The sequence below is a fragment of the Naegleria fowleri genome (genome assembly GCF_008403515.1).
Source record: "Naegleria fowleri strain ATCC 30894 chromosome Unknown tig33, whole genome shotgun sequence".
NCBI lineage: Eukaryota > Heterolobosea > Eutetramitea > Acrasida > Naegleriidae > Naegleria > Naegleria fowleri.
In genome coordinates, this window is record NW_025407965.1 from 559,247 (window position 1) to 582,785 (window position 23,539).

Sequence of the window (23,539 nt, forward strand, 5' to 3'; positions counted from 1 at the left end):
GTACGTGAAATTGCAAATGAAATACCTCAACGAGTGCAACTAGATTGAATTTTAATTTCTAGCGATTGTTCAATGTTTATTTGGGATTTCATGCTGGAAAGCTTGTTGTCTTGATGATTGTCAAAAGGTCTGCTTTCCTCAATGGATGAACGAACGAAACCAATGAGATGACCACCATATCGAATTTAAAAAGTACTTTCCTCTTCATGTAAAAACCTTCTCAACTCCAACCACTTCCTTTTTTATATAAATTTTCTTCCTTTTCATTCTTTTTTCCCAAAACAAGCCATTAAATAGAGAGATGGTTATTTCATTTATTTTCTAAAGAGAGATAGAACGGTCAAGAACTATTTCGCTTGTCCTTGAATGAATATATCGTCACCATCCAAAGAATATTTCAACAACAACCATTCTCCAAAACAACATCAGCGATGGCAATTGCCAAAGGGCGTCCTTTTGAACCACTTCCATAAATTTTTCATTCATCCCTCTAATGGTTCTGATTGTTGATGAATTACTAGGGTTGGTGTGTCGTGTGTGACTTCCCATGCGAGAGAGAGATGATCTTTATTAAACATCACCATGGAATTTCTTGGTCCAAAAACATGCATGTGGGCGGAAGACAGGAGCCCATTGAGCCCATTAATTCAACCACTTGGGAATGAGAGAGAGAATGAGAATTGGTTTTGAGCACCTATTGGAATGCATTATTGAATGTCTGTAGAAGCAACATTAGAGAGGTGACAATAGAAATACAACTCTGAGACACAAACTGAGTACTCTGAGAGAACCGAAAATCGCACTTTATTTGACTCGTGTTGATGTTCAAGGGTTGATTGGGTTAATCTCTCTCTCTCTCGCGGGAGTGTGTGCAAAAGACGACATTCGATGCATGCGCGTTTGTGTCCTCTCTTCTTCTTCTTCTTACATTTAAATCAACACAAGTTACTGGCTTGTCAATGGATATAAAAATTGAAAAAAGAGAACACATACACTCGAGTGGTTCAAGAGCTTATCGAGCGATCGTGTCATTACTACTACTACTCTCATTCTTTCTCTCTCTCTTCTGTTGTCCATTTGGTTCCAAGCAACCACCACCATCACGCAACGCAGCGAACACTACAACCTCTCGAGCTCAGGAAGACCAATCCCGTCCCTCGCATCACACACGACCCTCTCTGATCATTGTTCAGAGCCCTAAACTCTCTTGTGGTTCCTTTCCAACAACAATTCCATCCATTATTGAAACCAAATATCCAATCCTCCTTTTCATACCTTTTTTCAAACAACTACCATGAGTTCCAATAACAACAACAACAACAATAACCATCAAGGAAGTGTTGGAGGTCTCATCTCTCCAGCCTCTCCCAATAACAACAACAGTGCCAAACGCATCAGTTTTCTCGAGGCCAATCCCTCCACACCTCCCCGTAAAACCTCTCCCATTAAGAACTCTCCTCTCAATAACATCTTGGCTTCGAGAACGAGAGCCAAATCGAATCCGACTCCTGGAGGAGCACTCTCTCCTCAATCTCCCAAATCACCTTCAGGTTCATCCCTTCCATCAGTACCATCCACTTCTCCTTCTTCCTCCGTTGTTGGAATGAATGGAGCTTCAACCAACATCACACCCACTCGAAGAATGAGTCTCTCGGGTCCAAACACAACCTCATCACTCTCGCCACTCCCTTCTTCTTCAACTGCTACTCATAAAAAGGAAGGACGTAAGGAACGACTCTCCATCATCTTTAGACTCTTTGATAAGGATGAAGACGATCGTTTGAATCCCGAAGAGATGAAAGACTTTTTATGTTCAGTCTTTTATGGACCTGAAATGAAGGACATTTTGTTAGAGTTACAAACCAACTATAAGGATGGAGTTACTTTTGAGGAATTTGTACAATTGTGTCGAGATGAGAGTGCTGCGAAAAGTATGGCTGCTGCTTCTTCTTCTTCGGTACGTGCCAAGAGTCCTTCGGGTGGAAGAAGAGGACGAAGTGCCTCCTTGCATGTGAATGCCTTTTCGAATCAGAATAAACCATCACTCTCTCCAACGTCCTTATTGAATGAAGTGGATGAAGAGGATGGTTTCAGTGAGGAAGATTTGAAGATTGTATTTAGTGAGATTTTGGATTCCAATGATGATGGAGTAGTATCCTTGAGTGAATTCAAAAAAGTAATTACTAATTTAGGTATTCAAAATACCTTTTCCGACGATGAACTGGCCACGCTTTTTGATGGAAGTAAGACATTGAGTTTTGAACAATTTAGAAAGCTTGTGACCATGTAACAAATCCCGGTGTATTCCACTGCTTGGTTGTACAACCGCTCTTGTAAATTATCATTCCAATGCCCATAAATATATTAAAACGAATCTTTGAATTGTTGTAAACTTTGGTCGACTCCAAGATTAGAATCGCAGCGATAGCAATTCACAACGAGCACCCGGTAGATGTGGTGAACAAATATTCATCTCTAAAATTGGCGACAACATACTTTTTGACTGGTTGAAAATCTCGCTCATTTCTCTAATTTGTTCTCATAACCACAATCAATCGCAAACGTCAACAAGGAGCTGTTGACAGTGTCGTCCAACGTTCCTTCATTAAAAAAACGTCAACCTTCACTATCCGACATCAACAACAAAAAATGACAGTCTCTTCTCCTTCCACTTCCTCCTCCAACAACAATTTAGATCAAAGCAACATTGAAGTGACCATCAGGTAAGAAGAAGAATTTATTCGATCCATCAAAATATTTGTGTTAAATGATCATAATGATTTATTGCGACTTGAAATGTTTTTTTTAAAATTATTATTAATTGGAATATTGAATGAAATAATAACAATAACAACATTTGGTAGTCAATTGATTGTCGCATACGAAGTTTTGGTTCATTCGCATTCGATTGTTGCTGTCGAATCGAGTATTAAAAGTGATATTGTAGACAAATATAGACAGGTAAGTGTGGTCGGTGTGAAAAAATCACTCTGGAATGTTATGTATGAATTGATGATGATTGACCATGTTTCAATTTCGATCACGTTTCGTCTGTGTTTCGGTCATGACATGTTTGACATTTGACGGTGCATCAACCACGTCATTTTCCTTGTCATTCTATCGTACGATCACATAATGTCTATTGGTACGAATCACTTGATGAATCTCCTAATGGTGATCTTCTCCAAATTCTTCATGATCATTGACAAATCCAAAACTCTTCTAATATGATCTTCTCCAATAGGTCCAAGAATTGAAAACAAAGGTCGAACACATCGATTTCCTACTCAACTTGGAATCTGTCAAAACTGTTCTCGTCCGTCTCTCCAAAGATAAAAACAACTTGTTGAAGATTTTAGATTCAATGGCAGACATCATCTCCAATTATTCGCTCTTGAAAGATATTAACAGTAAGAAGAAAATTATCATTCCCGAAAGAAAGGAAAATGATTATATTGATAATGTCATTATGAGGCATATGCAATTGTGTCTGCAATCTTATAGACATCACAAGTAAGTAGTTCATGATTAGTCATTTACAAGCAAGCTGATCATGTTCCTACGCGACTGTTTCTGTGTTGTGGAAATTTTGAATGCTTGTGAAATTTCACACCACTTGTTCGTGTGCGTGTGTGTGATTGACCTGATGATGAATCATTTGCTGATCATTCCTTGCGTGTATGGCTTGATCCTTTATTCTCAATCAATTACCAATCATCGTATTACTATTTTTACAACCACATCAAACAATATAACCACTCACTCACTCTACTACTACTACTGTGATCACACGAACAACACTAATTAGTGAAATGAATCCATCTTCAAAAGTCTACATTCCAGATAAAATTCAAAAGATTTGCTATGATAGAATTTACAATGACATTTTCATTGAAGACTGTGGTAAACTCCTCGGTGAAATTTCAAGTTTCCAATTAGACAGTGTTTTACAAATCTTGTTGACAAGCTTTGAAAAAGTCGGCAAATCGCAAACTGAAGCTAAAAACTTTTTACCATTACAAAAACTTACCAAATATCTCGATTTTAGCTTTGCCGATGAGGAACGCACAGAAGGTACTCTGAAATATCTCGATGCCATTCGTCAAAAGTTTCCAAATTTGAAAAAAGGAAAGAAGGAATTAATGCCATTCATTTGTGAAACACTTATTCACATTTATGAACAGACCTTGACTGGAGTGTTCATGCATGATGAAGAATTCAAATTACTTGATAATGTTGAACATTGGGAGAAACGTAAAAAGCAATTCAAACAATTCTCATCAAACAATGAAGCAAACAATCGCTTTTGGCTATTCTTCCAAGAAATTTATGACAATTTGTCAAAATTGGCTCAAAAGAAAGAAGCTGAAACGATTGATTTAGTCACATGCATGGCTATGATGATCTGTCGTGCTAAGGAAGATTTATATCTTCAATATTTCCCTGAACTTATCAAATATTTCCAAGATGGACTCAAAGATAAGAAGGAAAGATTTGCATTCTTCAAATCTATCAAACTTTTTGTAACTTATTTACCTAGTGATTACATCACCAAAGATTTAGAAAGATTTAGTTCCTTTGTGAAATTTGTTTCAGACCAAATTTTCCACAAGAAAGTCATTCTGAATGAACACAGACAAGATGCAGAGACATTCTTGGTCGAATATGCAAAGAAACAACTTCACAGAACATGGCCAAAACTCATGGATGAAATTCTCAAACCAGAGAATATGAAACTTCACACCAATGAACATCGAGCTGTTGCTCTTTCATCCATCGCACGAGTTGCTCGATTATTCCCAGATGAAATTGGAAAACAAAATTATGTATTGGGAGTTCTTTGTACATCAATCTTTACCGATGAAAAGATGAGACAAGATGTTTCATTGTTGAGAAATGTGTTGAAATGTTTCCCAAGAGTTAGAAACACTTCTGAAGAGAAAATGAAAGAGATTAGAAATATTATTGGAACTCATTGTTTGTTACATCCTGATCGATTTGTTTCAAGAAATGCATCAGAAGCTCTTGTCACATCGGTTGAATTGGAACCAGGAAAGACCTTTGTCGATGTTGTTGAAAAGTATCGAGAAGTATTAGTGAAAGTGAATGAAATTTCCGCTGAGACTGCTTCAAGACTTTTGAATGATTTATATCTCGTTCTTGAAACTTTTATTCACAAAGTTCAGGAATCTGAAAAACTCATTCTTGGACTCGATGTTCAAGAATATAACTCTGTCAGAAAGAAGGTTGAAGCCATGTGCCTTCTTTATATCATTAACACTTCACGTGTCAAAGTTCAAGCTGTCAAAGTGTTAAAACAATTGTCAAGACCCGAGTTGAAAGCAATTACCAAAGAAGTGGCTTCTGCAAATACCTATCTCTTGGATGACTCTATTTTGGTATTACCACCACTTCCTGTTGACACTAAAAAGTACAATCCAAACTACATGCCACACATTGAAGAAATGTGCAAACATCATGTGGATGATGCGATTACTAAAGCTTGGGATGAACTTGTCAAACGTTGGAGTTATGGAATTGCTGATTTAGATCTCAAGCGTATTGAATTATTGGCCAATTATTTGAAATTCCTTTGTTTATCCATTCGACCATTCTTGAGTGGAAAGGCAGAATCTTTCTTACTCGAATTGGTTCAATTATTGACCAAACAAAACTCTTCGTATCGTAATCATGACAAGATTAAGACTGCTGTGTTAAATGCTCTCGAGTGTTTACATCCAACAAGTTTATACATGTTATTAACACAAATTAGATTGGTAGAAGTACAAAGAACATTTATTAAGAAAGAAAATAGAATTGAAAGTAGTGATCCTGATTATGAACAACATATCATTTCTCTCTTGAAAAGAATTATCACCAAAACCATCAGTCACGTGTCACCCACAGAATTCTTGTTTGTAAAACAAGGAATTTCAGTGAGAGACTTCTTTGATGAACTCATCTCTAATTGGACTTGCAAAGAAAGAATTGATGTTAAGGACATTCCTGGTTCTTACCTCACTCTTTCCACATGGAAGGATGCTGTTGAAATTGTTGCCACTTATTTGAAACATTTGAATGCCATTAGTAAGCAAACAGCTCTTGAGAAGAGTGCTGACATTGCTGAACAAGCATGTGTTCATAGTCACATGTTCAAGAAACACAATGTTCACATTGCACTTGTCAAAATTTTCAATTTCTTGCATTCCACTCCACTTAGCATTACAGTTCAAGAAGCTGCCAACGCTGTTCAATATTTGTGTGCCTTTGGAACCATTGAGGATGAAAAGTTCATTAATGAAATTCGTAAATATTTTGAAACAGTGATTGTGAATAATAGAAACGAAGTGGATATTGTTCCAGCCATGTCAGAATTTTTGAAAAATAATCCACAAACCATTCGTTTATTTATCATCAATTCATATTATGAATCATTCAATAGAGCTTTGAAAGATGATTTGGAAAGTACAGATGATGATGACATTATGAATAATAGACTTAAGAAATCTCAACTCAAAGGATCTAAAAAGGAAGTCGAAGGTCTTCTTGAAAAGGAAATTCAAGAACGTGAGTTTGAAAGACAAAAATTCAAATCCAGCATTCCACACATTTGTAAGAGTTACTTGTCAGCCATTGTAAAAGTCATGGAAGATCACTTGGATCACTGGATTCAAGAACAATTTGTCACATTGGGTGGAATGTTTTATCTTGCACTCATTCATTCGTGTACGAGAGGACATGTTTCCATGCGTGACAAGGCACATGAATTAATTAATATTATTATCAAATCAGATGCTGCTGATGGAACCATTAATTATGGAACTACTTATCATGGAACAAGTATTGGTGATGAAAGTGTCTTTAAGAAGACAATGTATAATTTTTCAGAGTTTGTTTCCAAGAGCACTCCTCAAATTACATTTGATATGTTTGTGGAGGCTGACAAAACTGTGGATTTATTGGATGGTGTCAATAGGGAGAATACTCTTCGTATTTTGATTCCATGGGCTTACAATTTTGGAGGTTATGTGAAAACATGTATGGATAATGGAGTTGGTGATGGCAACTACAAGATGAAAGATTTCAAATCTCAAACCTTGTTGAAACATGTGTACTCTCTCACTGAGAAACTTCATGGAGGAGAAGATTTACTTGTGGATGATTCACTAAAAACAACCAACCTCAACAAACACTATCTCGAAAAGATTTGGTACAACTTGATCAAATCTTCTGAACAATGCAAATGGGTCATTCCTGAGACTGTCAAATTCATTGTTGAGAATTATGACTTTGTTTTTTCTCAAACCAAGGATAGTGCCAATCAACCCATTAATCCAACTCATACCTTGTTGAGAGCTGTCTTTGTCTACATTTGCAGAGACGAGAAGAGTTTACCATTCATTCTTGAGAACATTGTTGTTTATTTGAGAGATTACAAGTCAAAATTCCCAGAAACCAAGAAAGACATTGCTCAATTTATTATTGACAGAGGACTTGAGTCTCCACCTAATGCTGAAATTTCCAACTTGGAATTGAGTGCATTGCAAATACTTGTTGACATTACTTATGAACATGATCTTGCTCTCATTCCACACTTGCCAAAACTCTTCATGAATTGCATTGTTCTTTTCAATTCAAGCCAAAACACAAGAACATACACAGAATCTAAACTTATTCTTGGAAATATTTGTCAATCCCTTGCCATTAGACATCGAGACCAAAATACTTCAACCACGAGTTATGTGGAAAAGGTATTCCAATTCTTGGCTGAAAATTTGAGGAATAATAACGTGCAAAAATTAACACGAGTTCGATCTTTCATCACACAATGGACTGAATATGTTTCAAAGAGGCATCGTCCTGACCTAGCTGAAGCCATTTCTGAAATGGCACTTAATTGGGCTCTTCAATCCAAAGACAACAAGATTTCACTTGAATCATACTATGTCTTTGAAGCACTCAACAAGAACTTTGCCTATGATGTGATTGAGAAACTCGTTGCTGGATTTTTCGATGCTGTTCGAGTAAGAGATGATGCCAAAATTTCAATTATTATGGACATCTTCTTCAACATTCCATCTGACAAGTTGGCTCCTCCAAAAGTTTCAAAACTCTTATTCCAAGTTGTTTTCTGGCTCTTCTTCTCATGGAATAGATCTCACTTTGCAAGAGGACTCAAATATATGCTCAAATTGCAATCTCTCTCTCAAAGTGACAACATTGATGAATCTGTTTTGAACTCATCCATGTACAATGTATGGAAGGGATACACTGGTGAAGAGACTGTCGATGTTAGTGTGGCACGTGTGATTTACAAGGGTATTTTCGATCAAGAAACATTTGCAGACACCTTTGAATTGTATAATAATTTGATCTATCGATTTGATACATTCCTTCCAAAGGGTTCTAATATGCTTGTTGCCACAACATTACTTATTCAAGCAGTTCTCTTCCTTTCTGGAGATTTCTCAAAGAAACAACATCTCAACAAGTTGTTTGACAAGTATGCAAATGAATTGGCTGAATTCAAGACTACCTTTACAACCTATGAACAAGAATTCCGTAAAGTTCAATCGTCATTAGTCACCAACGAAGAATTAGTTTGTGACATGGTGGATCATAATAAGGCAACCACACAATTCGCTCAAAATTTCTCAAGTGCATTCCAAAAGGTCTTCTTCAACAAGAATGGCAACTTTGTGGCTTGGGCTCTAATTTCCTTACCAAAGAATGCAAGTATCAATAATTGGGCCTTTGCTTCCCTTTTACTTCTCAGCAAATTATTGCCAGTTATTTTCCAACCAGGATTTTGGTCTATTGCTGAAATGAGCAACATTTCAAAGGTTGTGATGGAATGCATGCCAGACGGAAAATGCAATCTTCTCTTCAAAAATCCTCTCTTCCAATCTGCTTCCAGAGATATTATGGAATTTATTTCATTCCATGCTCATGAAAAGCAACAAGTCTATACCAAGAAGGAAGCAGAAATTGTGTTCCCATTCTTGAATCCAACACATGGCTTTGAAAAGGCAGTCAGATCTGTTGGACCAAGTGACAACGAAGCATTCGTTGGAACCAATGAACTTGAAAAGAATATTGCTCGTACTGAAATTATTTGCAGAATGTGGTATCAATCATTTAGTTTGCAAATCGATCCAAATGCCAACAAAGATGAAGCTGAACTCTTGAATACCATTATTGATTTCAAATCTCTGGAATCTACGGAACCTGTTGCTCCAAGTACTCCTGTGGTTGCAAATTATTCCAAAGTTATTGCAAGAAGAAATACCCAGGATGAATCTCCTTTGCTTACTCCTCCATTGGACGCACAACAAGTTGACGATCACGGTGATCAAGGCGATCTCAACGGCGACGATGACGAGCCTGAAGATATCATGATACCTCCTCCACCAGAGAGTGACAGCGACGATGAGGAAACTGTTGAATCTCAATCATCTGTTCAATAAAGTCAATGACTATCATTCTATTCTAACGAAACATAAACATCGTACTATGACAAAACAGCAGAGGAAGGTCTTTTGGATAATGTGAATTCGGGCTTTTTAGGAGAATAAGATGATTGCGGTCGCTTTCGTTCGACGACTCTTGCTGATGGTGTCTCGATAGGTTTTCCTTGGAAGGAATTTCTTGAGCTTAGCCGAGATGAGGTATCAGAGGAGTAGGTGGACGAATAAGTATGGTTGCTTGGGGCTTCTTTTCTCACACCATAGGAGGTGGCTGAAGGTCGTTGGGTTTTGGCAGGCAATGCTGGAGAAAAGAAATTTGCAAACGTTCCACTTGGCTTTGTTGCCACATCAGAGAGTTCTTCAATTCTAGAAACAGACGGGGAGGTGAGTGCAACTTCGGGAGAATAAGATCTTATTTGATTCACTTGATGAACTGGATACTCGATTGGTTCTTCTTTTGAGCTGACAATCCCTCTTGAAACTCTGGCACTCATGGGTCGTTCAGGAAGTGTGACGCTGTTTGGCTTTTTTCTTAGCGTTATGGAGGCAGATGAAGGCCTCGAATTGGGTTGTGAGGTAGTTTGGGGAGTTGGTACAGTTGATGATCCATAATTTTGGCGCTGCAAAAAATGTTCTTTTTCTCCATGAACAACAGGCAAATTGTCCTTGTGAGCAGAAGTACCATCCACCATTAATGTTGAAGGGAAGGTAGTTCTTCTTGCATGATGGGGATTTGTAAAGTATTCGCTTGCATTGAACGGTTTCTTTTCGGGTGACGATTGTCTGGTGTTCATGCTAGATTTTTGCAAAATTTTTTCCTTAAGTGGGTTAAACTTATTGTCCTTATTGAAACTGCTGTACAGTGGAATAGAGGGATCGTCCAAAGCCGACCTCTCATTAAATAAATAATACCAATATTTTACATCAGCCAAAGGCACATGTCCAAAAGAACATGAATTTCCTCCCTTATCAACACCATTAATATTCGTCCTATTAATATTTTCTGTAAGATGCTTTTTTTTCTCTCGTGTGACAACAATGGGACTCCGTTCCAACAATCGTTTCGGTGATTTTGGTTCGTTAAAATATTGTGATTGCGGAGAACTATCCCTCAAATATGTAAAAGGCACAGAAGCATTTTCAAATAATTTATCTTGTGTTGGTGGAGCAATATTTCGTATCGTTTCACCAACCGTAAATACACTTCTTCTCTGATGATTCATCAACTTGGGTGAGGTCGGTTGACCTTTCAAAGCTTCCTCGGCATATTGTTTTTTCCGATTCTTTTTTACAGAAGATCGATCATCCGGTTGGTTCCGATGTTAAACAAACACCTACCTCCAACAATTCCGTCCTTGTTTTTGCAGTCGATCCATGATTTGCAAACGTCAAACCTTGAGGCTGCACTCGATGAGGGTGGCCATTGTTGTTGTTCGACGTCGAGCCTAACGGTTGGCGTGCGCTCATTTTTTTACTTTCGATTTTGGCGGGACGATAAACGTCTAAAAAATTGTAAATTTAATATCTCCGATTGGAATTCCAAATTTGGCTCACTAACCGACCGACAGTGATGTAGTAAATCTAGTGACTGTGGACATGAGAAGGGCTCCTTAGTTTTGCTTTCACTCTCAAATTTCCAGGTCGTGTGGTAATGCCAGGAATTCTCGTAATGACATCTTTGGGATTATTTTCATCATTAAGAAGTTCAAATTCAAATGAGTGAACAAGTTTGGCAAGAATGGCACAAGTTTCCTGTTCGAATTGTTTTTGAAAGTTTCAACATTTCAACAAATTCACAAATTGTCAAAAACCTCATGTATGCACTAGTATCATCTAGATGATGAACTTACCAACAATGAAAATTTGTATCCCAAACATCTTCGATTTCCAATCATGAAAGGAATCCATTCAAAGGAATGTTGAAATCGTAGTTGAGTTTCGAATGAGCCCAAAAAACGATCAGGATTGAATTCGAGTGCGTTTTTCCAATTCTTTTCTGCATGACAAACGGCAGAAATGCTAATAATGACATCCGTTCCTTTTGGTATTTTGAAACCTCCGAGTGTGACATCTTTAGTGGCAACTTTGAGGACTCCTGGTACTGGATTATGTAATCGGAGTGTTTCCATAATGACAGAATTGGTATAAATGAGTTTTTCATAATCTTCAAATGTAATAGGTCTTGGGTGAGGTCCAAATACTTCGAACACTTCTTTTCGTATCTTTTCTTGAATATCTCTGTGTTTGGCGATTCGATAGGTGATCCATTGAAGTGTTGTTGCAGTTGTCTTGTTCAATATCAAGGTTCGAAGAATTTTGATGTCATGAATATTGTCATTTACAAAAAGAATCAATAATTTAAATTCAAAATAAGATATAATAAAATATAATAAATATAATATCAAGATTTGGAGAATATAAATTCAAAACATGATCAATATTGATCGACGAATGGACGTGATGGATGGTCATTTAACAAGAATCAATAAATCACGAATTCAAAACTTTGAAACCATCTTTCAAAAGACTTACTTCATGTCCTGCCAAAGAAAATATATAAGCATTACTCTTAATCGCCTCAAAATTCAATAATGAACAAGTGTTGTTGTTGTTGTGCTTGTCATCACTCATCTCTTCTTGTTGTCCATTCGTTGTTGAAGCTTCACAATGATTGACCATCTCTCGCATCAAAGGTTCCATCATTAAACTCAACGTCTTGATGATTATATTCTTCCTTATTTAAAATTTGTCGTTTTCGTGTCGCAATGATTTCATCCAATTGATCACTCACCATTTGAATGGCCTTTTCCACACCCAATACTTTGGATAAGAGTCCATACATCCATCCAAATGGAAAGAACGATTCGTATTTTAAAAAGTTTTCTAAAATAACTCCTCGTGTGAACATGACTTCAATGGCCTTTCGAAATTCTATTCCCTTATTGAGAGTGTCGTGATGGAATTGATGATACTTTGGGATATTATGGTTATTATTGGAGTGATTGGTGTGATTGGAATGATTCGAGTGATTGGTGTGAACATTCTTATTGTCCAAATTCATGGAAGAAGAATGGCATGTGATCGATGTGAAGAATCCAAAATTCAAACCAAACACACTCAATCCAAGAATATGCAAGGTTAAATCCGAATAATCTTTCATATCCATTTGAAAACCTTGTTCAATCGAATAGTTGCGTTTCCATCGAAATTCCACCATTTCATCCACACAATGACCAGCCACTTGTGTTAAGTGTTGTAAATTTCTCGATGAAAAGGCAGGTGAACAAATCTTGTGATGAATCTTCCATTCTTCATGATTGCATGCACTCAAAATATTGTCTCCAAAGGTTCGGAAAGCATTGTAAGTTTCTGGATTCTTTTTGAAACATTTTTCTTTTGTGACTGTCATTTCCTTGATGAGATGTGGATCGTTGAGAATGACCACATTCTTGGAGGCCATGGACACACGAACGAGACCAGTTTTGGCTTCACCCTTCTCTTGAATGAGCTTCTCGACCGTGTCCTCTCCTCCAAAATAGATGTGTTCAGCAAAAAAAGGTATCTTTTAGCCATACCAACAACAAGGAACCACCACACACCAGGAGTTCATAGTACATGAATCATCATCATGTATGTTGAGTATAAATTTTGAAGGAATAATATATATATATATATATTCATTCTTCTCTGAGGCGCAAGTTCACCTTCTTGTGTTACTTACTGGAATAAAACTAAAGAAATATTGAAAAGAACCGGGAATGTGTTTCACTTTTCGATAATTCCAATAGATGCAACAGGTAGCATAAAGAAACCACAAAACAAGAAATGCAACTAAAAGTAAGAGGGCATCCATGCACAGATAGGACCATGTGGCAACCAAAATACTTAAAGCACTAGTCATGATTGATTGAAAGAGTGTGCAGTTTACGATCGTCGACCGTCGTGTTGAGTTAAAGTGTTGTTGATGTTTTTTGGTTGTATTAAAATGTAATGTTATAATAATGGGAAGGATGAACGAATATATTGAGAGATGTGACAAACCTTTCGGAGTTCATGTTCTTAAGAAATCCGAAATGTCATCTCTCAAAAATTGTGCTTCGGACCTCCATTTTATTGATCGTATGTTTGCTTCTAGTATATGCCTTTAAGACTTTAATTTCCTCTTATTCTCTCACGAGCAGATTTAATCTTCATTGACATCCTCAACATCTCCCTCAGAGAATAAAACTGTAAAAGCATCCTGTGGTACTGAAACAGATCCAAGTTGTTTCATCTTCTTCTTACCCTCTTTTTGCTTTTCTAACAACTTTCTCTTTCTAGTAATGTCACCACCATAACATTTGGCTGTCACGTTCTTTCTGAAAGCTTTCAGTTTTTCGCTGGCAATAATTTTTTGTCCCACAGCACATTGAATGTTGACTTCGAAAAGTTGTCTCGAAATGAGCTTTTTCAATTTTTGTACGACTTCTCTTGCTTTAACATAGGCCTTACTTTCATGTACAATGTAAGAGAGGGCATCTACAGGATCCTTATTTAACATGACTGTCAGTTTGACAACATCAGACAATTGGAATCCAGCTTCCTCATAATCAAGGGTCGCATAACCTTTGGTCATTGATTTTAATTTATCGAAAAAGTCCTATTTTGATGTCAAAATGATATGTTGTGAAATGTTCAGAGTGTCAGGTCAATGGAACTGCAAATTACTTACGTAAATCATCTCATTGAGTGGTATCTTATACTGCAGTGAAACTCTTTCGCTTGAGAAATATTCAATGCTTACTTGCACTCCTCTTCTATCTTGGCAAAGTGAAATAATATCTCCAACAAATTCTCTTGGAGTCATAATGGTGCAATTTGCTATTGGTTCATAAACTTGGGCCTCTGGGTGTTCTGGAAAATCATTGGGGTTGTCAATGTATTCGACAATTTGATCTTCTGTAGTATTGAAGCTTGTTCTCTTTCCTGAAGATGGCATTACTACTTTGTATGTAACTGTTGGGGCCGTTATAATAGTCTCAACAGTAAACTCTTGGGCTAACCGTTGTTTGAACACGTCCATACTTTTTTCGTAGTCAACAATTATTTGAACAACGAAATGATAGTTCAAAAACTTACTGTAAAAGACCTAAAAATCCACATCTAAAACCTGTACCTAGGGCAGCGCTTGTCTCTTTTTCAATGGTTACGCTTCTATCAGTTAAAAGCAGCTTATCAATCACATCTCTTAGTTTGTCAAATTCAGAAGTCTCCAAAGGATAAATACCAGCATAGACCATAGGCTTGGCTTGTTTAAATCCAGGTAAAGGTTCAATCTTTGAATCACATAAATAAAGTGTGTCTCCAATTTGTGCTTCCTTTGTGCTCTTCATGCCACACACCAAATATCCAACTTGACCTTGAAATAATTTGTCCACTGGTACTTGATCTGGGTTCAAAATTCCCAACTTGGTCACTTGATATTTAGTTGGCCTAGAAGCTGCCTTGACATTTGCTGAGGAGTAAATAAAATCGCCTACTTCTACGCTTCCTTGGGCAATATATACAAGAGCGACAGCTCCAAAATATTCGTCGTACCACGAGTCGAAAATTAGAGCCTTAAGAGCACCTGGTGTTTCGTCATCCTTACATTTTGGAGGTGAAGGAGGAGGAATTTTCTCGATAACTGCTGGAATTATCTTCTCACAATTTAAACCAGATTTTGCACTCACTCTGAGGATGTCTTCCTTTTCAACTCCCAAAATTCCTGTCATTTCCTTTTCGACAACCTCTGGTTGAGCCGTTTGCTGGTCAATTTTCGTAATTATTGGAATAATTTCAAGATTCTCCTCCAATGCAAGGAAATAATTTGCAAGAGTTTGAGCTTGAACACCTTGTCCAGAGTCCACGAGCAGTAGAGCTCCATCGCAAGCACCCATACTTCTACTGACTTCATAACTGAAATCAACGTGGCCCTGTTGATGTTGTTCATAAAATTAATTTAAATTTTGCAACAAATTCCAACATGAAAATAATTTTGAAAATAATTCATGATGGTTAAATGTCGTGTTACTTTCAGGATTAAATTCAACTTACAGGTGTATCAATTAAATTCAATAAATATTTCTTTCCATTGTATTCATAAAACATGGCACAAGACTGAGCCTTCACAGTGATTCCTCGCTCTCGTTCTACTTGTAGCCTATCAAGAAATTGGGCGTTATCTTTCAAAATCTCTGGAGTAATGGTATTCGTTTCTTTCAGTAAATAATCGGCGAGTGTGCTCTTTCCGTGGTCAATATGTGCAATGATGCAAAAGTTTCTGATATATTTGGGAGTAAAGGATGACAAATCCAGTTCCGATTTGTTATGCTCTTTAATTTTCTTTGCATTAGATGCCAACGTTGAGTAATTTCTGAAGGCGAGTTTTGAATTGTTATTTGCTAGCATCATCATTGTGTTTGAACAATAATTTAAATGATTATTAATCGAAACATTATTTCTCATAGCATTCTTGTGTGATAATGATGATACCCTATGGTTATTTTGACAATGATTATTATCATTGCTCTGCTCCGTTATTATAGTATTTCTTTCAAAATTGCTACGAGTACTAGAGTTCTCCGAATGATATTGATGGCTCCATATTTGAGAAAATGTCTCCAAGAACTCTGAAGAATTACATCTTCCTCCTAACATCAAAACTGATTTCCGATTCGGAAATACTGGCACTAGTCCAGAACTCTTCCATTGTTTCAACCTCCACAAGGTCCGTTTCTCATCTGCCGCCGTTGCTCTTCTTCTTCCGACACAAGAACAACAACCCGTCATGAAGGTTTTCATCTTGTTTATTTTTTTATTGAAAAAAAAACTTTTCGAAAAGACCATTCCATGAATATAGAGGAAGAGAGTTTGATCTCTCCCTTTCAACCACTTATCCATTCCTGTTGAGCACAAATCCGACCGACACTACTACCTCACGACTCGCCTGTCCTCACACTACTACCTCACACCTACTCTCACAAAGTGAATCATCATTCAAATTTTTCTTGCAAGAAGAAAATCAAGTCGGGACCTCTTTTTTTTCTTTTTCCTTCTCAAAAAAAATACCTCTCTCAGAATTGAAAGAGATTTCTCGTTTCCGAAAGCAGCAAGCGTAGAGAGGCTCATTGTTTAGAGAGCAACAATAGAGCAAATTACATCTTCTTTGCAGTGGTTTTTTTTAGTGGTTTCTCGGTTTCTCAAGAAGGAGCATCAGATCCGAAGGTTACGAAGGTTCGAAGAATACTTTCACTTGTCTATTATATAAGATTTATCTTTATACTTTCTTGAAAAAAGAGGTTGTTGTTTCGTCGTTTCTGGTTTGTAAATGTCCGATATGAATGGTTTGCAAAGCTTGAAGGAAGAATTGGTCCAACAATTGTGTGAGATTGGAGCTTTAAAGTTTGGAAAGTTTACCTTAAAATCTGGAATTGTTTCTCCTTTTTATGTGGATTTAAGAATTATTCCGTGCTATCCTAAAATGTTGGCTCAAATTTCAGAGCTGTTTTACAATCTGATGACTGAAAGACAATTGGTGGCGAATATGGATAAAAAGGTCATTTGTGGTGTACCATACTCTGCATTGACATTTTCATCATGCATGTCTGTGTCACATAACTTGCCAATGGTTATTTGCAGAAAAGAAAGAAAGCAATATGGAACAGGAAACATGGTTGAAGGTGTCTTTGTCAAGAATGAAACCAATTGTTTGTTAATTGAGGACGTCATCACAAGTGGCGCAAGCATAATGGAAACAGCAGAAAAGCTTGAGAATGAAGGATTAATTGTCACAGATGCCCTTGTATTTTTGACAAGAGAACAACTACCATTTGCAAATAATATGCATGTCTTGAAGAAGGGTGACAAGGAGTATCGAGTCCATCCATGCTTGACCATGTCAGAAGTGTCACAAATCTTTGTGAAACTTGGCAAAATGACTCAAGAAACACGTGAGGAAATTCTCACTTTCATTGCAAACAACAAATTCCCACAAGAAACTCAGCAACCACAAGCTCCAAAAAAGAAGGAACTCAGCTTTGGAGAGCGAGCTCAGTTATCTAATAACGAATTTTCTAAGAAGCTATTTACTTTGATGGAACAAAAGCAAACAAATTTGTGTATTGCTGCCGATATTACCAGTAAGCAAGATTTATTGAAATTGGCGGAGGAGTGTGGTTCTGAAATTTGCATGTTGAAAACTCATGTCGACACTTTGGATGATCAACCTGATGAAGAGTTTACCAAACAGCTCAAGGCACTTGCTGAAAAGCACAACTTTTTAATTTTTGAAGATCGAAAGCTCGCTGATATTGGAAATGTCGTCAAGCAACAATATGCAAGAGGGCCATTCAAAATCGCTCAATGGTCAGATCTTTGTAATGCTCATATGGTGAGTGGTGGTTCATCTCTGGTCAAGGCTCTCAAAGAGGCTTTGAAAGAAGAATCGATCAATGAGGAACGAGGTTTATTATTAATTGCCCAAATGAGTACTGAAGGAGCTACCACGAATGAATCAACCCAACAAGAGGCATTACGTGTTGCACTTGAACATCCAGACTTTGTGAGTGGTTTTATTTGCCAAAGCAAACTCAGGGATGACTTAGATCAATTTTTGTATTGCACTCCAGGAGTGAGACTTGACGTTAAGGGAGATTCCCTTGGACAACAATACAACTCCCCAGAATATGTGGTGTGTGAAAAGAAGTGTGACGTAATTATTGTAGGAAGAGGTATTTATCACGATAAGGATCGCAAGGGAGCTGCTCAGCTCTATAGAAAACTTGGATGGGATGCTTACTTGAAGAGATTAAATCATCAATGAGGTGTTTTTTTATTTCAAGACAAGTTGACTCACATATTCGGATTGTTTGGGGCTCCTCCTACAACGAACAATAGTTAAAATCGTTTTTAATGAAATTTTAAAAGTGGAGATCTAATGCAGAGACGTCACCAATTTCATCATTATCTACCAACTTAATATTGGAGATATCCTCCCCATCGTCATCTGATTCAGAGCTGAATTTGGTTGCATCCTCAAAGTCTTCTGAATTGTCTTGAACATATTTTGTCATTGAACTTGATGGTGTTTGGGTTGTGGTTTTCTTTGGTCCAAAGCAGACCTCTTGTTGTGTAACTTGAGCGTCCCGCTTCTTGTCTTCATCGGAGAGATCCACTTTTCGTTGCTTATTCTTTTTTTCTTTGATTTTATCAAGAATGGAAGAACTAGTCACAGCATCTCTCTTTTTGGATTGTGCACTTTTTTCCTCAGATGCTTCAGTACTAAGCTCTCTCTTTTTTGATGTCAACATTTCTTTGGTTGTCTCTTGTTTGGGGAGCAATTCCTCTTGTGCTTTCTTCTTTTCCTGCTTTGATGGTTTTTCCACTTGTTGTGTTTCCTTTATGCTCTCCACTTGAGTTGGCTTTTTGTCGAGAACAATTTGCAATTTAGTTTCCAGAGGGGATTCCATTTTCTCATCCAAATCAACTGATTCATCGTCACCATCTTCTTCATGGCTATTCGAGAGTGTATTCAATCGATTTGAAAATCTAGATTGAATATCAGACGAGGAAGATGAAGATAACAAACTATTTTTCATAGTACTATCCAAAGAAGCATTCTGTTGTTGTACAGACTCGGCTGAGGGAACATACAATGGAGCGGACTTGGGGTGTAAAAATCCCTCTAAGACGTTTAAACCGGTCATGCAAGTTGAAACAAGCTCAGGAATCAAGCTTGATTTTCCTTTCTGTAAAATAATTAAAGCGTGAGAAAGGAAAGGAGACTGAGTGTGAACGGACGAGGTAGAAAGCAGAGATGGAAGTAGTGCTTCATACATGGCAATAATAATTGGAATCAAGTTTTCATGATAACTTCTTACTTGAGAGGCACTGTAAATTGAAATGTTTGAGGTGGAAAAGAAGGCATCAAGGTCATGCCACTTGGATACAAACCCAATAATGGACGATAAAAAGTCAACAATGGTGTTTAGCACATCCACTACGGAGTTTTCTGTTTCTGAGGTGGACTTGTATCGGGAATCTACTTGTCTTGTCACAGTGATCAGGACACTACTGTCATTCATCAAATGTTGAATGGCCTTAAGTGTGACAAATACAATTCTAGAAAATTGGTTGAAAATTTCTGGATTTAAGACGAGGTCTTCTTCTATTGTGTTTTGCTTTTTCTTCTTCTTTTTAGAAGAGAGTTCATAATTCTCTACAGCATGTTGCTGTTGCACCTGTGTTAGAGGCAAAGAAAATATTTGATGATCCACAAAATAAGTAAATTGAGAAATTATGTCAATTAAATGCGGTAGAACAAGGCGAGTGCATTTTTCACTGGTTTTTCCTCCATGCTTGGATGCCAAAATGGTAAGACATCTCATTAACTCTTTGTAAACCTCAAAATATGGCTCGCTGTTGCAGTAGTCGCAAAGTGCTATCAGTATAGAACTCTTCCAATTCCTTGTTTCTGTAACTAGAATTTGACAAATGCTGTTAATATATGGCAGTAATTGTTCTGTTCCTGCATTTATCAGTGAAGAAAGCATCTTTAAACTTTCTGAATGGATAATTGGCAAAATGATGGCATAGAAAGAAGATTGCAGTTTTTGGCCGTCTGTGCTTGCAGCGTATAAAATGGACTTGATCTCTCTGTTGGGCTTTTTCAACACTTGTGTGGAAATAGCTTGAAGTAAGAAAGTTTCCTGGAGTACCCTATTGATAAGGAGATGAGCATTGATTGTAATTGTAAATGGATATGCAGTGGAAAGAGCTCTCTGTACCATGAAACTGTAAACTCTAAAAAGTTGGCAAAATTCTAGAGGTGTTAAAATTGTGCCTTCCAAAGGAGGCTTTTCCGTTTCTTCGACAATGTCATTAGAATTAAGGCCAAAACAATTTTGAATTCTTCTCAAATGTGCATCTGATGCATCATCTCGCATTCCTCTATAGAGTAATTCACGTGGATCTGGATACACCAATTTATAACACTCGTTGATCAAAAACTGTAGAACGTGACAAGCCAATTCAACAAAGTTCTTGTGGGATTCTTGTTGATTGAGGTCAAAGTAGCAAATAACAGATGCAATTAATGCTTTCAAAAAAACAATGTTGTTCGTAATTTCTCTCTTTCCCTTCAATGTTGTAATAATGGCTGAAAGTGACTCCATATAGGATGATCCATTCACGTTATTTTCAATCTCATTGCTTCCTGTTTTTGATTCTTTTGCATCCTTACATAAATAACCAGATATGACTTTCAAATCGTCGAGCTGACCTCCTTTTTGAGATGTTATCACTTTCAAACCATTTCTCATTAGGCCATTATGTATAATTTCAAATATTAAAGTCAAACAATTCTCGATGGTCAAAACATTTTCTTCAGTACACGCCAAATTTTTAACAGTCCTTATTAGAGTTGTCAGCCTTTTCTTTGTTTCCCTCTGAGTATCTTCTACAGTCATGTTCAAATATTGGTTTTTTTGCAAAACTTGTGTTCTCTTTTTTCCTCCTTCAATGAGTTCCATCACTTCTTCTCTTTTTAAAGGAACAAAGTCTCCCCATGATTCCGATGCTTCGTTTTGTCTCTTTGATTGAACTTGTTCCTCTGAAGAATCATGATTTTTCTTTGAATCCGATACCGCAGGTAAACTCTCTTCCAATACGTCCATCTTTATAAAAAGTTCACGAAAGCATTGAACCATTAATCGTTGAGAAATGGCATCGGGCCGAGATGATGCAATATTTGTGGTTCCAGGAGAAGAAGTCTCCGTCGTTGAGGACGACGAGGAAGAGGAGGCTTTTGCTTGTACCATATTTTTTTCTTTCAATTTTTCAACTTCATAAAAATTGAAGAGTTTTTTGTGGGGCGTTTTTGTTTGTGAGGATTTCTGCTTGCTTGAGAGTTGGTCAATTACGGAATCATCAACAAGTATTGATAATATTTTTACGAATAATAGTATATATTCCGAGCAGTTGTTGTTGTTGTTTGAATATATTGATTTTTGAGATTGTACGTCATCATCATCGTACTGAGAGAAGATGGTCTTTGGATGGTTTCAAATATTCCGTAAAGGATCAACAACCCTTTCTTCGGAAACAAACAATGAGAAGCTTCATACATTGAATCGACATGATCAATCACGTACGAGCAATTTTAATCGTGCACCCTCATCGTCATCATCTTTCCGATTTTCATCATGGTTTTGGAATGGTTTATTGTCCTCTAATTATAATGTATTTCAATCTCCCTTTCATCGCTTGATGGTTCATGCTCAGGAACAAGAATCAAAGAATTTCTCATCATCACAACACGAACTGCAACAACACAACTCTCAAGCGCCAACTTCCGAAGAAATATTTCAACAATTTCTCAAACAAACTCAATCAAAACACCAGAGTGAGAAAAAGGAAAAATCAAAGATAGAGAAGAAAAAAGAAGAAGAAGAACTCGAAGATAGATTAACGACGTTGTCTCTTGAAGACTTAGAAGATGACGAGATTTTTGCACGAGTTCAACGAAAATATCACTTGAAAAACATGTTCAAACTAATGAATTCATGGGCAAAATGTTCGAACATGCCAAGAGAACCTCTAGATGGACATCCATTTGTGCCAGATCCAAAAACATTGGAGACGATGCAGTTAGCTTGCCATGTGAGTGGCATGGTCGATGCAGAAGAGTACTTTACTTTGACTCATAGATGTTTACCAACGACAGATACAATCAACCTTGTCAGTGGACATAAGGCTTTCTCATCGAATATTCTCAATAAGGAAGAGGCTCTCGAGACTGTGACACAATGTAGAGATTGTGTTGAAGGAACTGATCCTTATACACAAGAAATGAAACAAATTTATTTTGAAACTAAGGATTTAATTGAAGAGAAGAACTCTTTGAGGATATTTCTCCCAAAGGTTTCTGCGCTGCTTAACTTAGTCTCAGAAACGGAAGGCCTTTCAGAAGGACCTCAAATAGAAGCGCGAGAAAAATTTTGTGTAAATCAACATAAGGACAGCAATAGATCCATTGCTGAGAAGATTCATTGGGCTCAGCTCAAAATATTCCAGAGAGAATTCTCTGAAATGAGGAATTGTCTGAATTCGACATCGAACGATACTGAAAAATGCAAATTTGAAACAACGAACTATGTTTTGCAGTCAAGAGCAGTAGCATGCGGTAAAGAGATGGCATATTGCCTCGACAATTTTTCTACAATAGCCAACAAGTTAGAAGATTATCAAAGAAGGCACACAAAAACAGGAGTTCTTGTTGGATTTGGAAAAGTTATTAACGAGGAAGATGAGGATGATATTTTTGGAGAGCAAGATGAGGATGACGAGAAAATGCAGTGCTCCAATAAGAAGAATAATCAAAAGAAACAGCAAACAACTTCCCAAAAGAAGAAGAAAACTACAGTTGAAGAAATCAACGACGACGATGATGATGGTGACTATGTATTTGGATCCTATAACTATGATAATTTGAATGAGGAAGAAGTTACATTTGTTGGAAAGAACGAGTATGCAGAAGAAGATGAGAAAGACAACATCATTGTTAATCAAGTCTTAAATAATGCCAGTTCAAAGTCCTACTCAAATTCTAAGAGCATTACTAGCTCTTTGAGCTCTACAAATTTTCTGTTGAGAGGCTCACAAAAACGAATGCAGGTCGATGATTCTATTGAATCCTCCTCGAACACAATTCCAAGCAATCACAGCACAGAATTGGATACGAATTTAAATACAGCAGATTTTACCAACATGAATATTGAAGACAGAGATCAAGTTTTAACAACCACAATGGAACGCTTTACCAAATGCATGACTCTCTACCAGCCTGTTACGAACTGTGTGAAACGTGTCGAAAAGCACTCCAGCAAAATCTTGCCAAAGTGCAACGAAGAAACGGGAAAAAGAAAAAGAGACGCTTCAAACCACGTGAGAAATCGTATGCAGAAAAACTCTATGAATTTGATACCTCAAAAGAGGAGTGAGGCAGAAGTAAGGCAGAAATGATCAGAGGAAGACTTTCCAATTCTCAATAATAA

The 23,539-nt window shown here is 37.1% G+C and overlaps 9 protein-coding genes across 9 annotated transcripts; 4 read left to right on the forward strand and 5 right to left on the reverse strand.

Moving 5' to 3' along the window:
- Positions 1-1,294: 1,294 nt before the first annotated feature.
- FDP41_003252 (uncharacterized protein) lies at positions 1,295-2,290 on the forward strand (the record flags this gene model as incomplete). The annotated part of the gene is made up of 1 exon (XM_044706536.1): positions 1,295-2,290. The coding sequence occupies one exon, from the start codon at positions 1,295-1,297 to the stop codon at positions 2,288-2,290; it is 996 nt and encodes a 331-aa protein (XP_044562643.1).
- Positions 2,291-2,649: 359 nt separating this feature from the next.
- FDP41_003253 (uncharacterized protein) lies at positions 2,650-9,467 on the forward strand (the record flags this gene model as incomplete). Its single annotated transcript, XM_044706537.1, has 4 exons — positions 2,650-2,723; positions 2,865-2,961; positions 3,245-3,513; positions 3,809-9,467. The coding sequence occupies 4 exons, from the start codon at positions 2,650-2,652 to the stop codon at positions 9,465-9,467; spliced, it is 6,099 nt and encodes a 2,032-aa protein (XP_044562644.1).
- A 44-nt stretch (positions 9,468-9,511) lies between these two features.
- FDP41_003254 (uncharacterized protein) lies at positions 9,512-10,934 on the reverse strand (the record flags this gene model as incomplete). The annotated part of the gene is made up of 2 exons (XM_044706538.1): positions 9,512-10,750; positions 10,806-10,934. The coding sequence occupies 2 exons, from the start codon at positions 10,932-10,934 to the stop codon at positions 9,512-9,514; spliced, it is 1,368 nt and encodes a 455-aa protein (XP_044562645.1).
- Positions 10,935-11,048: 114 nt separating this feature from the next.
- FDP41_003255 (uncharacterized protein) lies at positions 11,049-12,098 on the reverse strand (the record flags this gene model as incomplete). Its single annotated transcript, XM_044706539.1, has 3 exons — positions 11,049-11,219; positions 11,318-11,755; positions 12,000-12,098. 3 exons carry the CDS (start codon positions 12,096-12,098, stop codon positions 11,049-11,051), a joined length of 708 nt encoding a protein of 235 aa, XP_044562646.1.
- Positions 12,099-12,129: 31 nt separating this feature from the next.
- On the reverse strand, positions 12,130-13,368 carry FDP41_003256 (uncharacterized protein; the record flags this gene model as incomplete). Its single annotated transcript, XM_044706540.1, has 2 exons — positions 12,130-13,029; positions 13,189-13,368. 2 exons carry the CDS (start codon positions 13,366-13,368, stop codon positions 12,130-12,132), a joined length of 1,080 nt encoding a protein of 359 aa, XP_044562647.1.
- Positions 13,369-13,650: 282 nt separating this feature from the next.
- FDP41_003257 (uncharacterized protein) lies at positions 13,651-15,902 on the reverse strand (the record flags this gene model as incomplete). Its single annotated transcript, XM_044706541.1, has 4 exons — positions 13,651-14,106; positions 14,179-14,530; positions 14,586-15,421; positions 15,543-15,902. 4 exons carry the CDS (start codon positions 15,900-15,902, stop codon positions 13,651-13,653), a joined length of 2,004 nt encoding a protein of 667 aa, XP_044562648.1.
- Positions 15,903-16,815: 913 nt separating this feature from the next.
- FDP41_003258 (uncharacterized protein) lies at positions 16,816-18,309 on the forward strand (the record flags this gene model as incomplete). The annotated part of the gene is made up of 1 exon (XM_044706542.1): positions 16,816-18,309. The coding sequence occupies one exon, from the start codon at positions 16,816-16,818 to the stop codon at positions 18,307-18,309; it is 1,494 nt and encodes a 497-aa protein (XP_044562649.1).
- A 97-nt stretch (positions 18,310-18,406) lies between these two features.
- FDP41_003259 (uncharacterized protein) lies at positions 18,407-21,304 on the reverse strand (the record flags this gene model as incomplete). The annotated part of the gene is made up of 1 exon (XM_044706543.1): positions 18,407-21,304. The coding sequence occupies one exon, from the start codon at positions 21,302-21,304 to the stop codon at positions 18,407-18,409; it is 2,898 nt and encodes a 965-aa protein (XP_044562650.1).
- Positions 21,305-21,530: 226 nt separating this feature from the next.
- On the forward strand, positions 21,531-23,507 carry FDP41_003260 (uncharacterized protein; the record flags this gene model as incomplete). Its single annotated transcript, XM_044706545.1, has 1 exon — positions 21,531-23,507. One exon carries the CDS (start codon positions 21,531-21,533, stop codon positions 23,505-23,507), a length of 1,977 nt encoding a protein of 658 aa, XP_044562651.1.
- Positions 23,508-23,539: the final 32 nt, after the last annotated feature.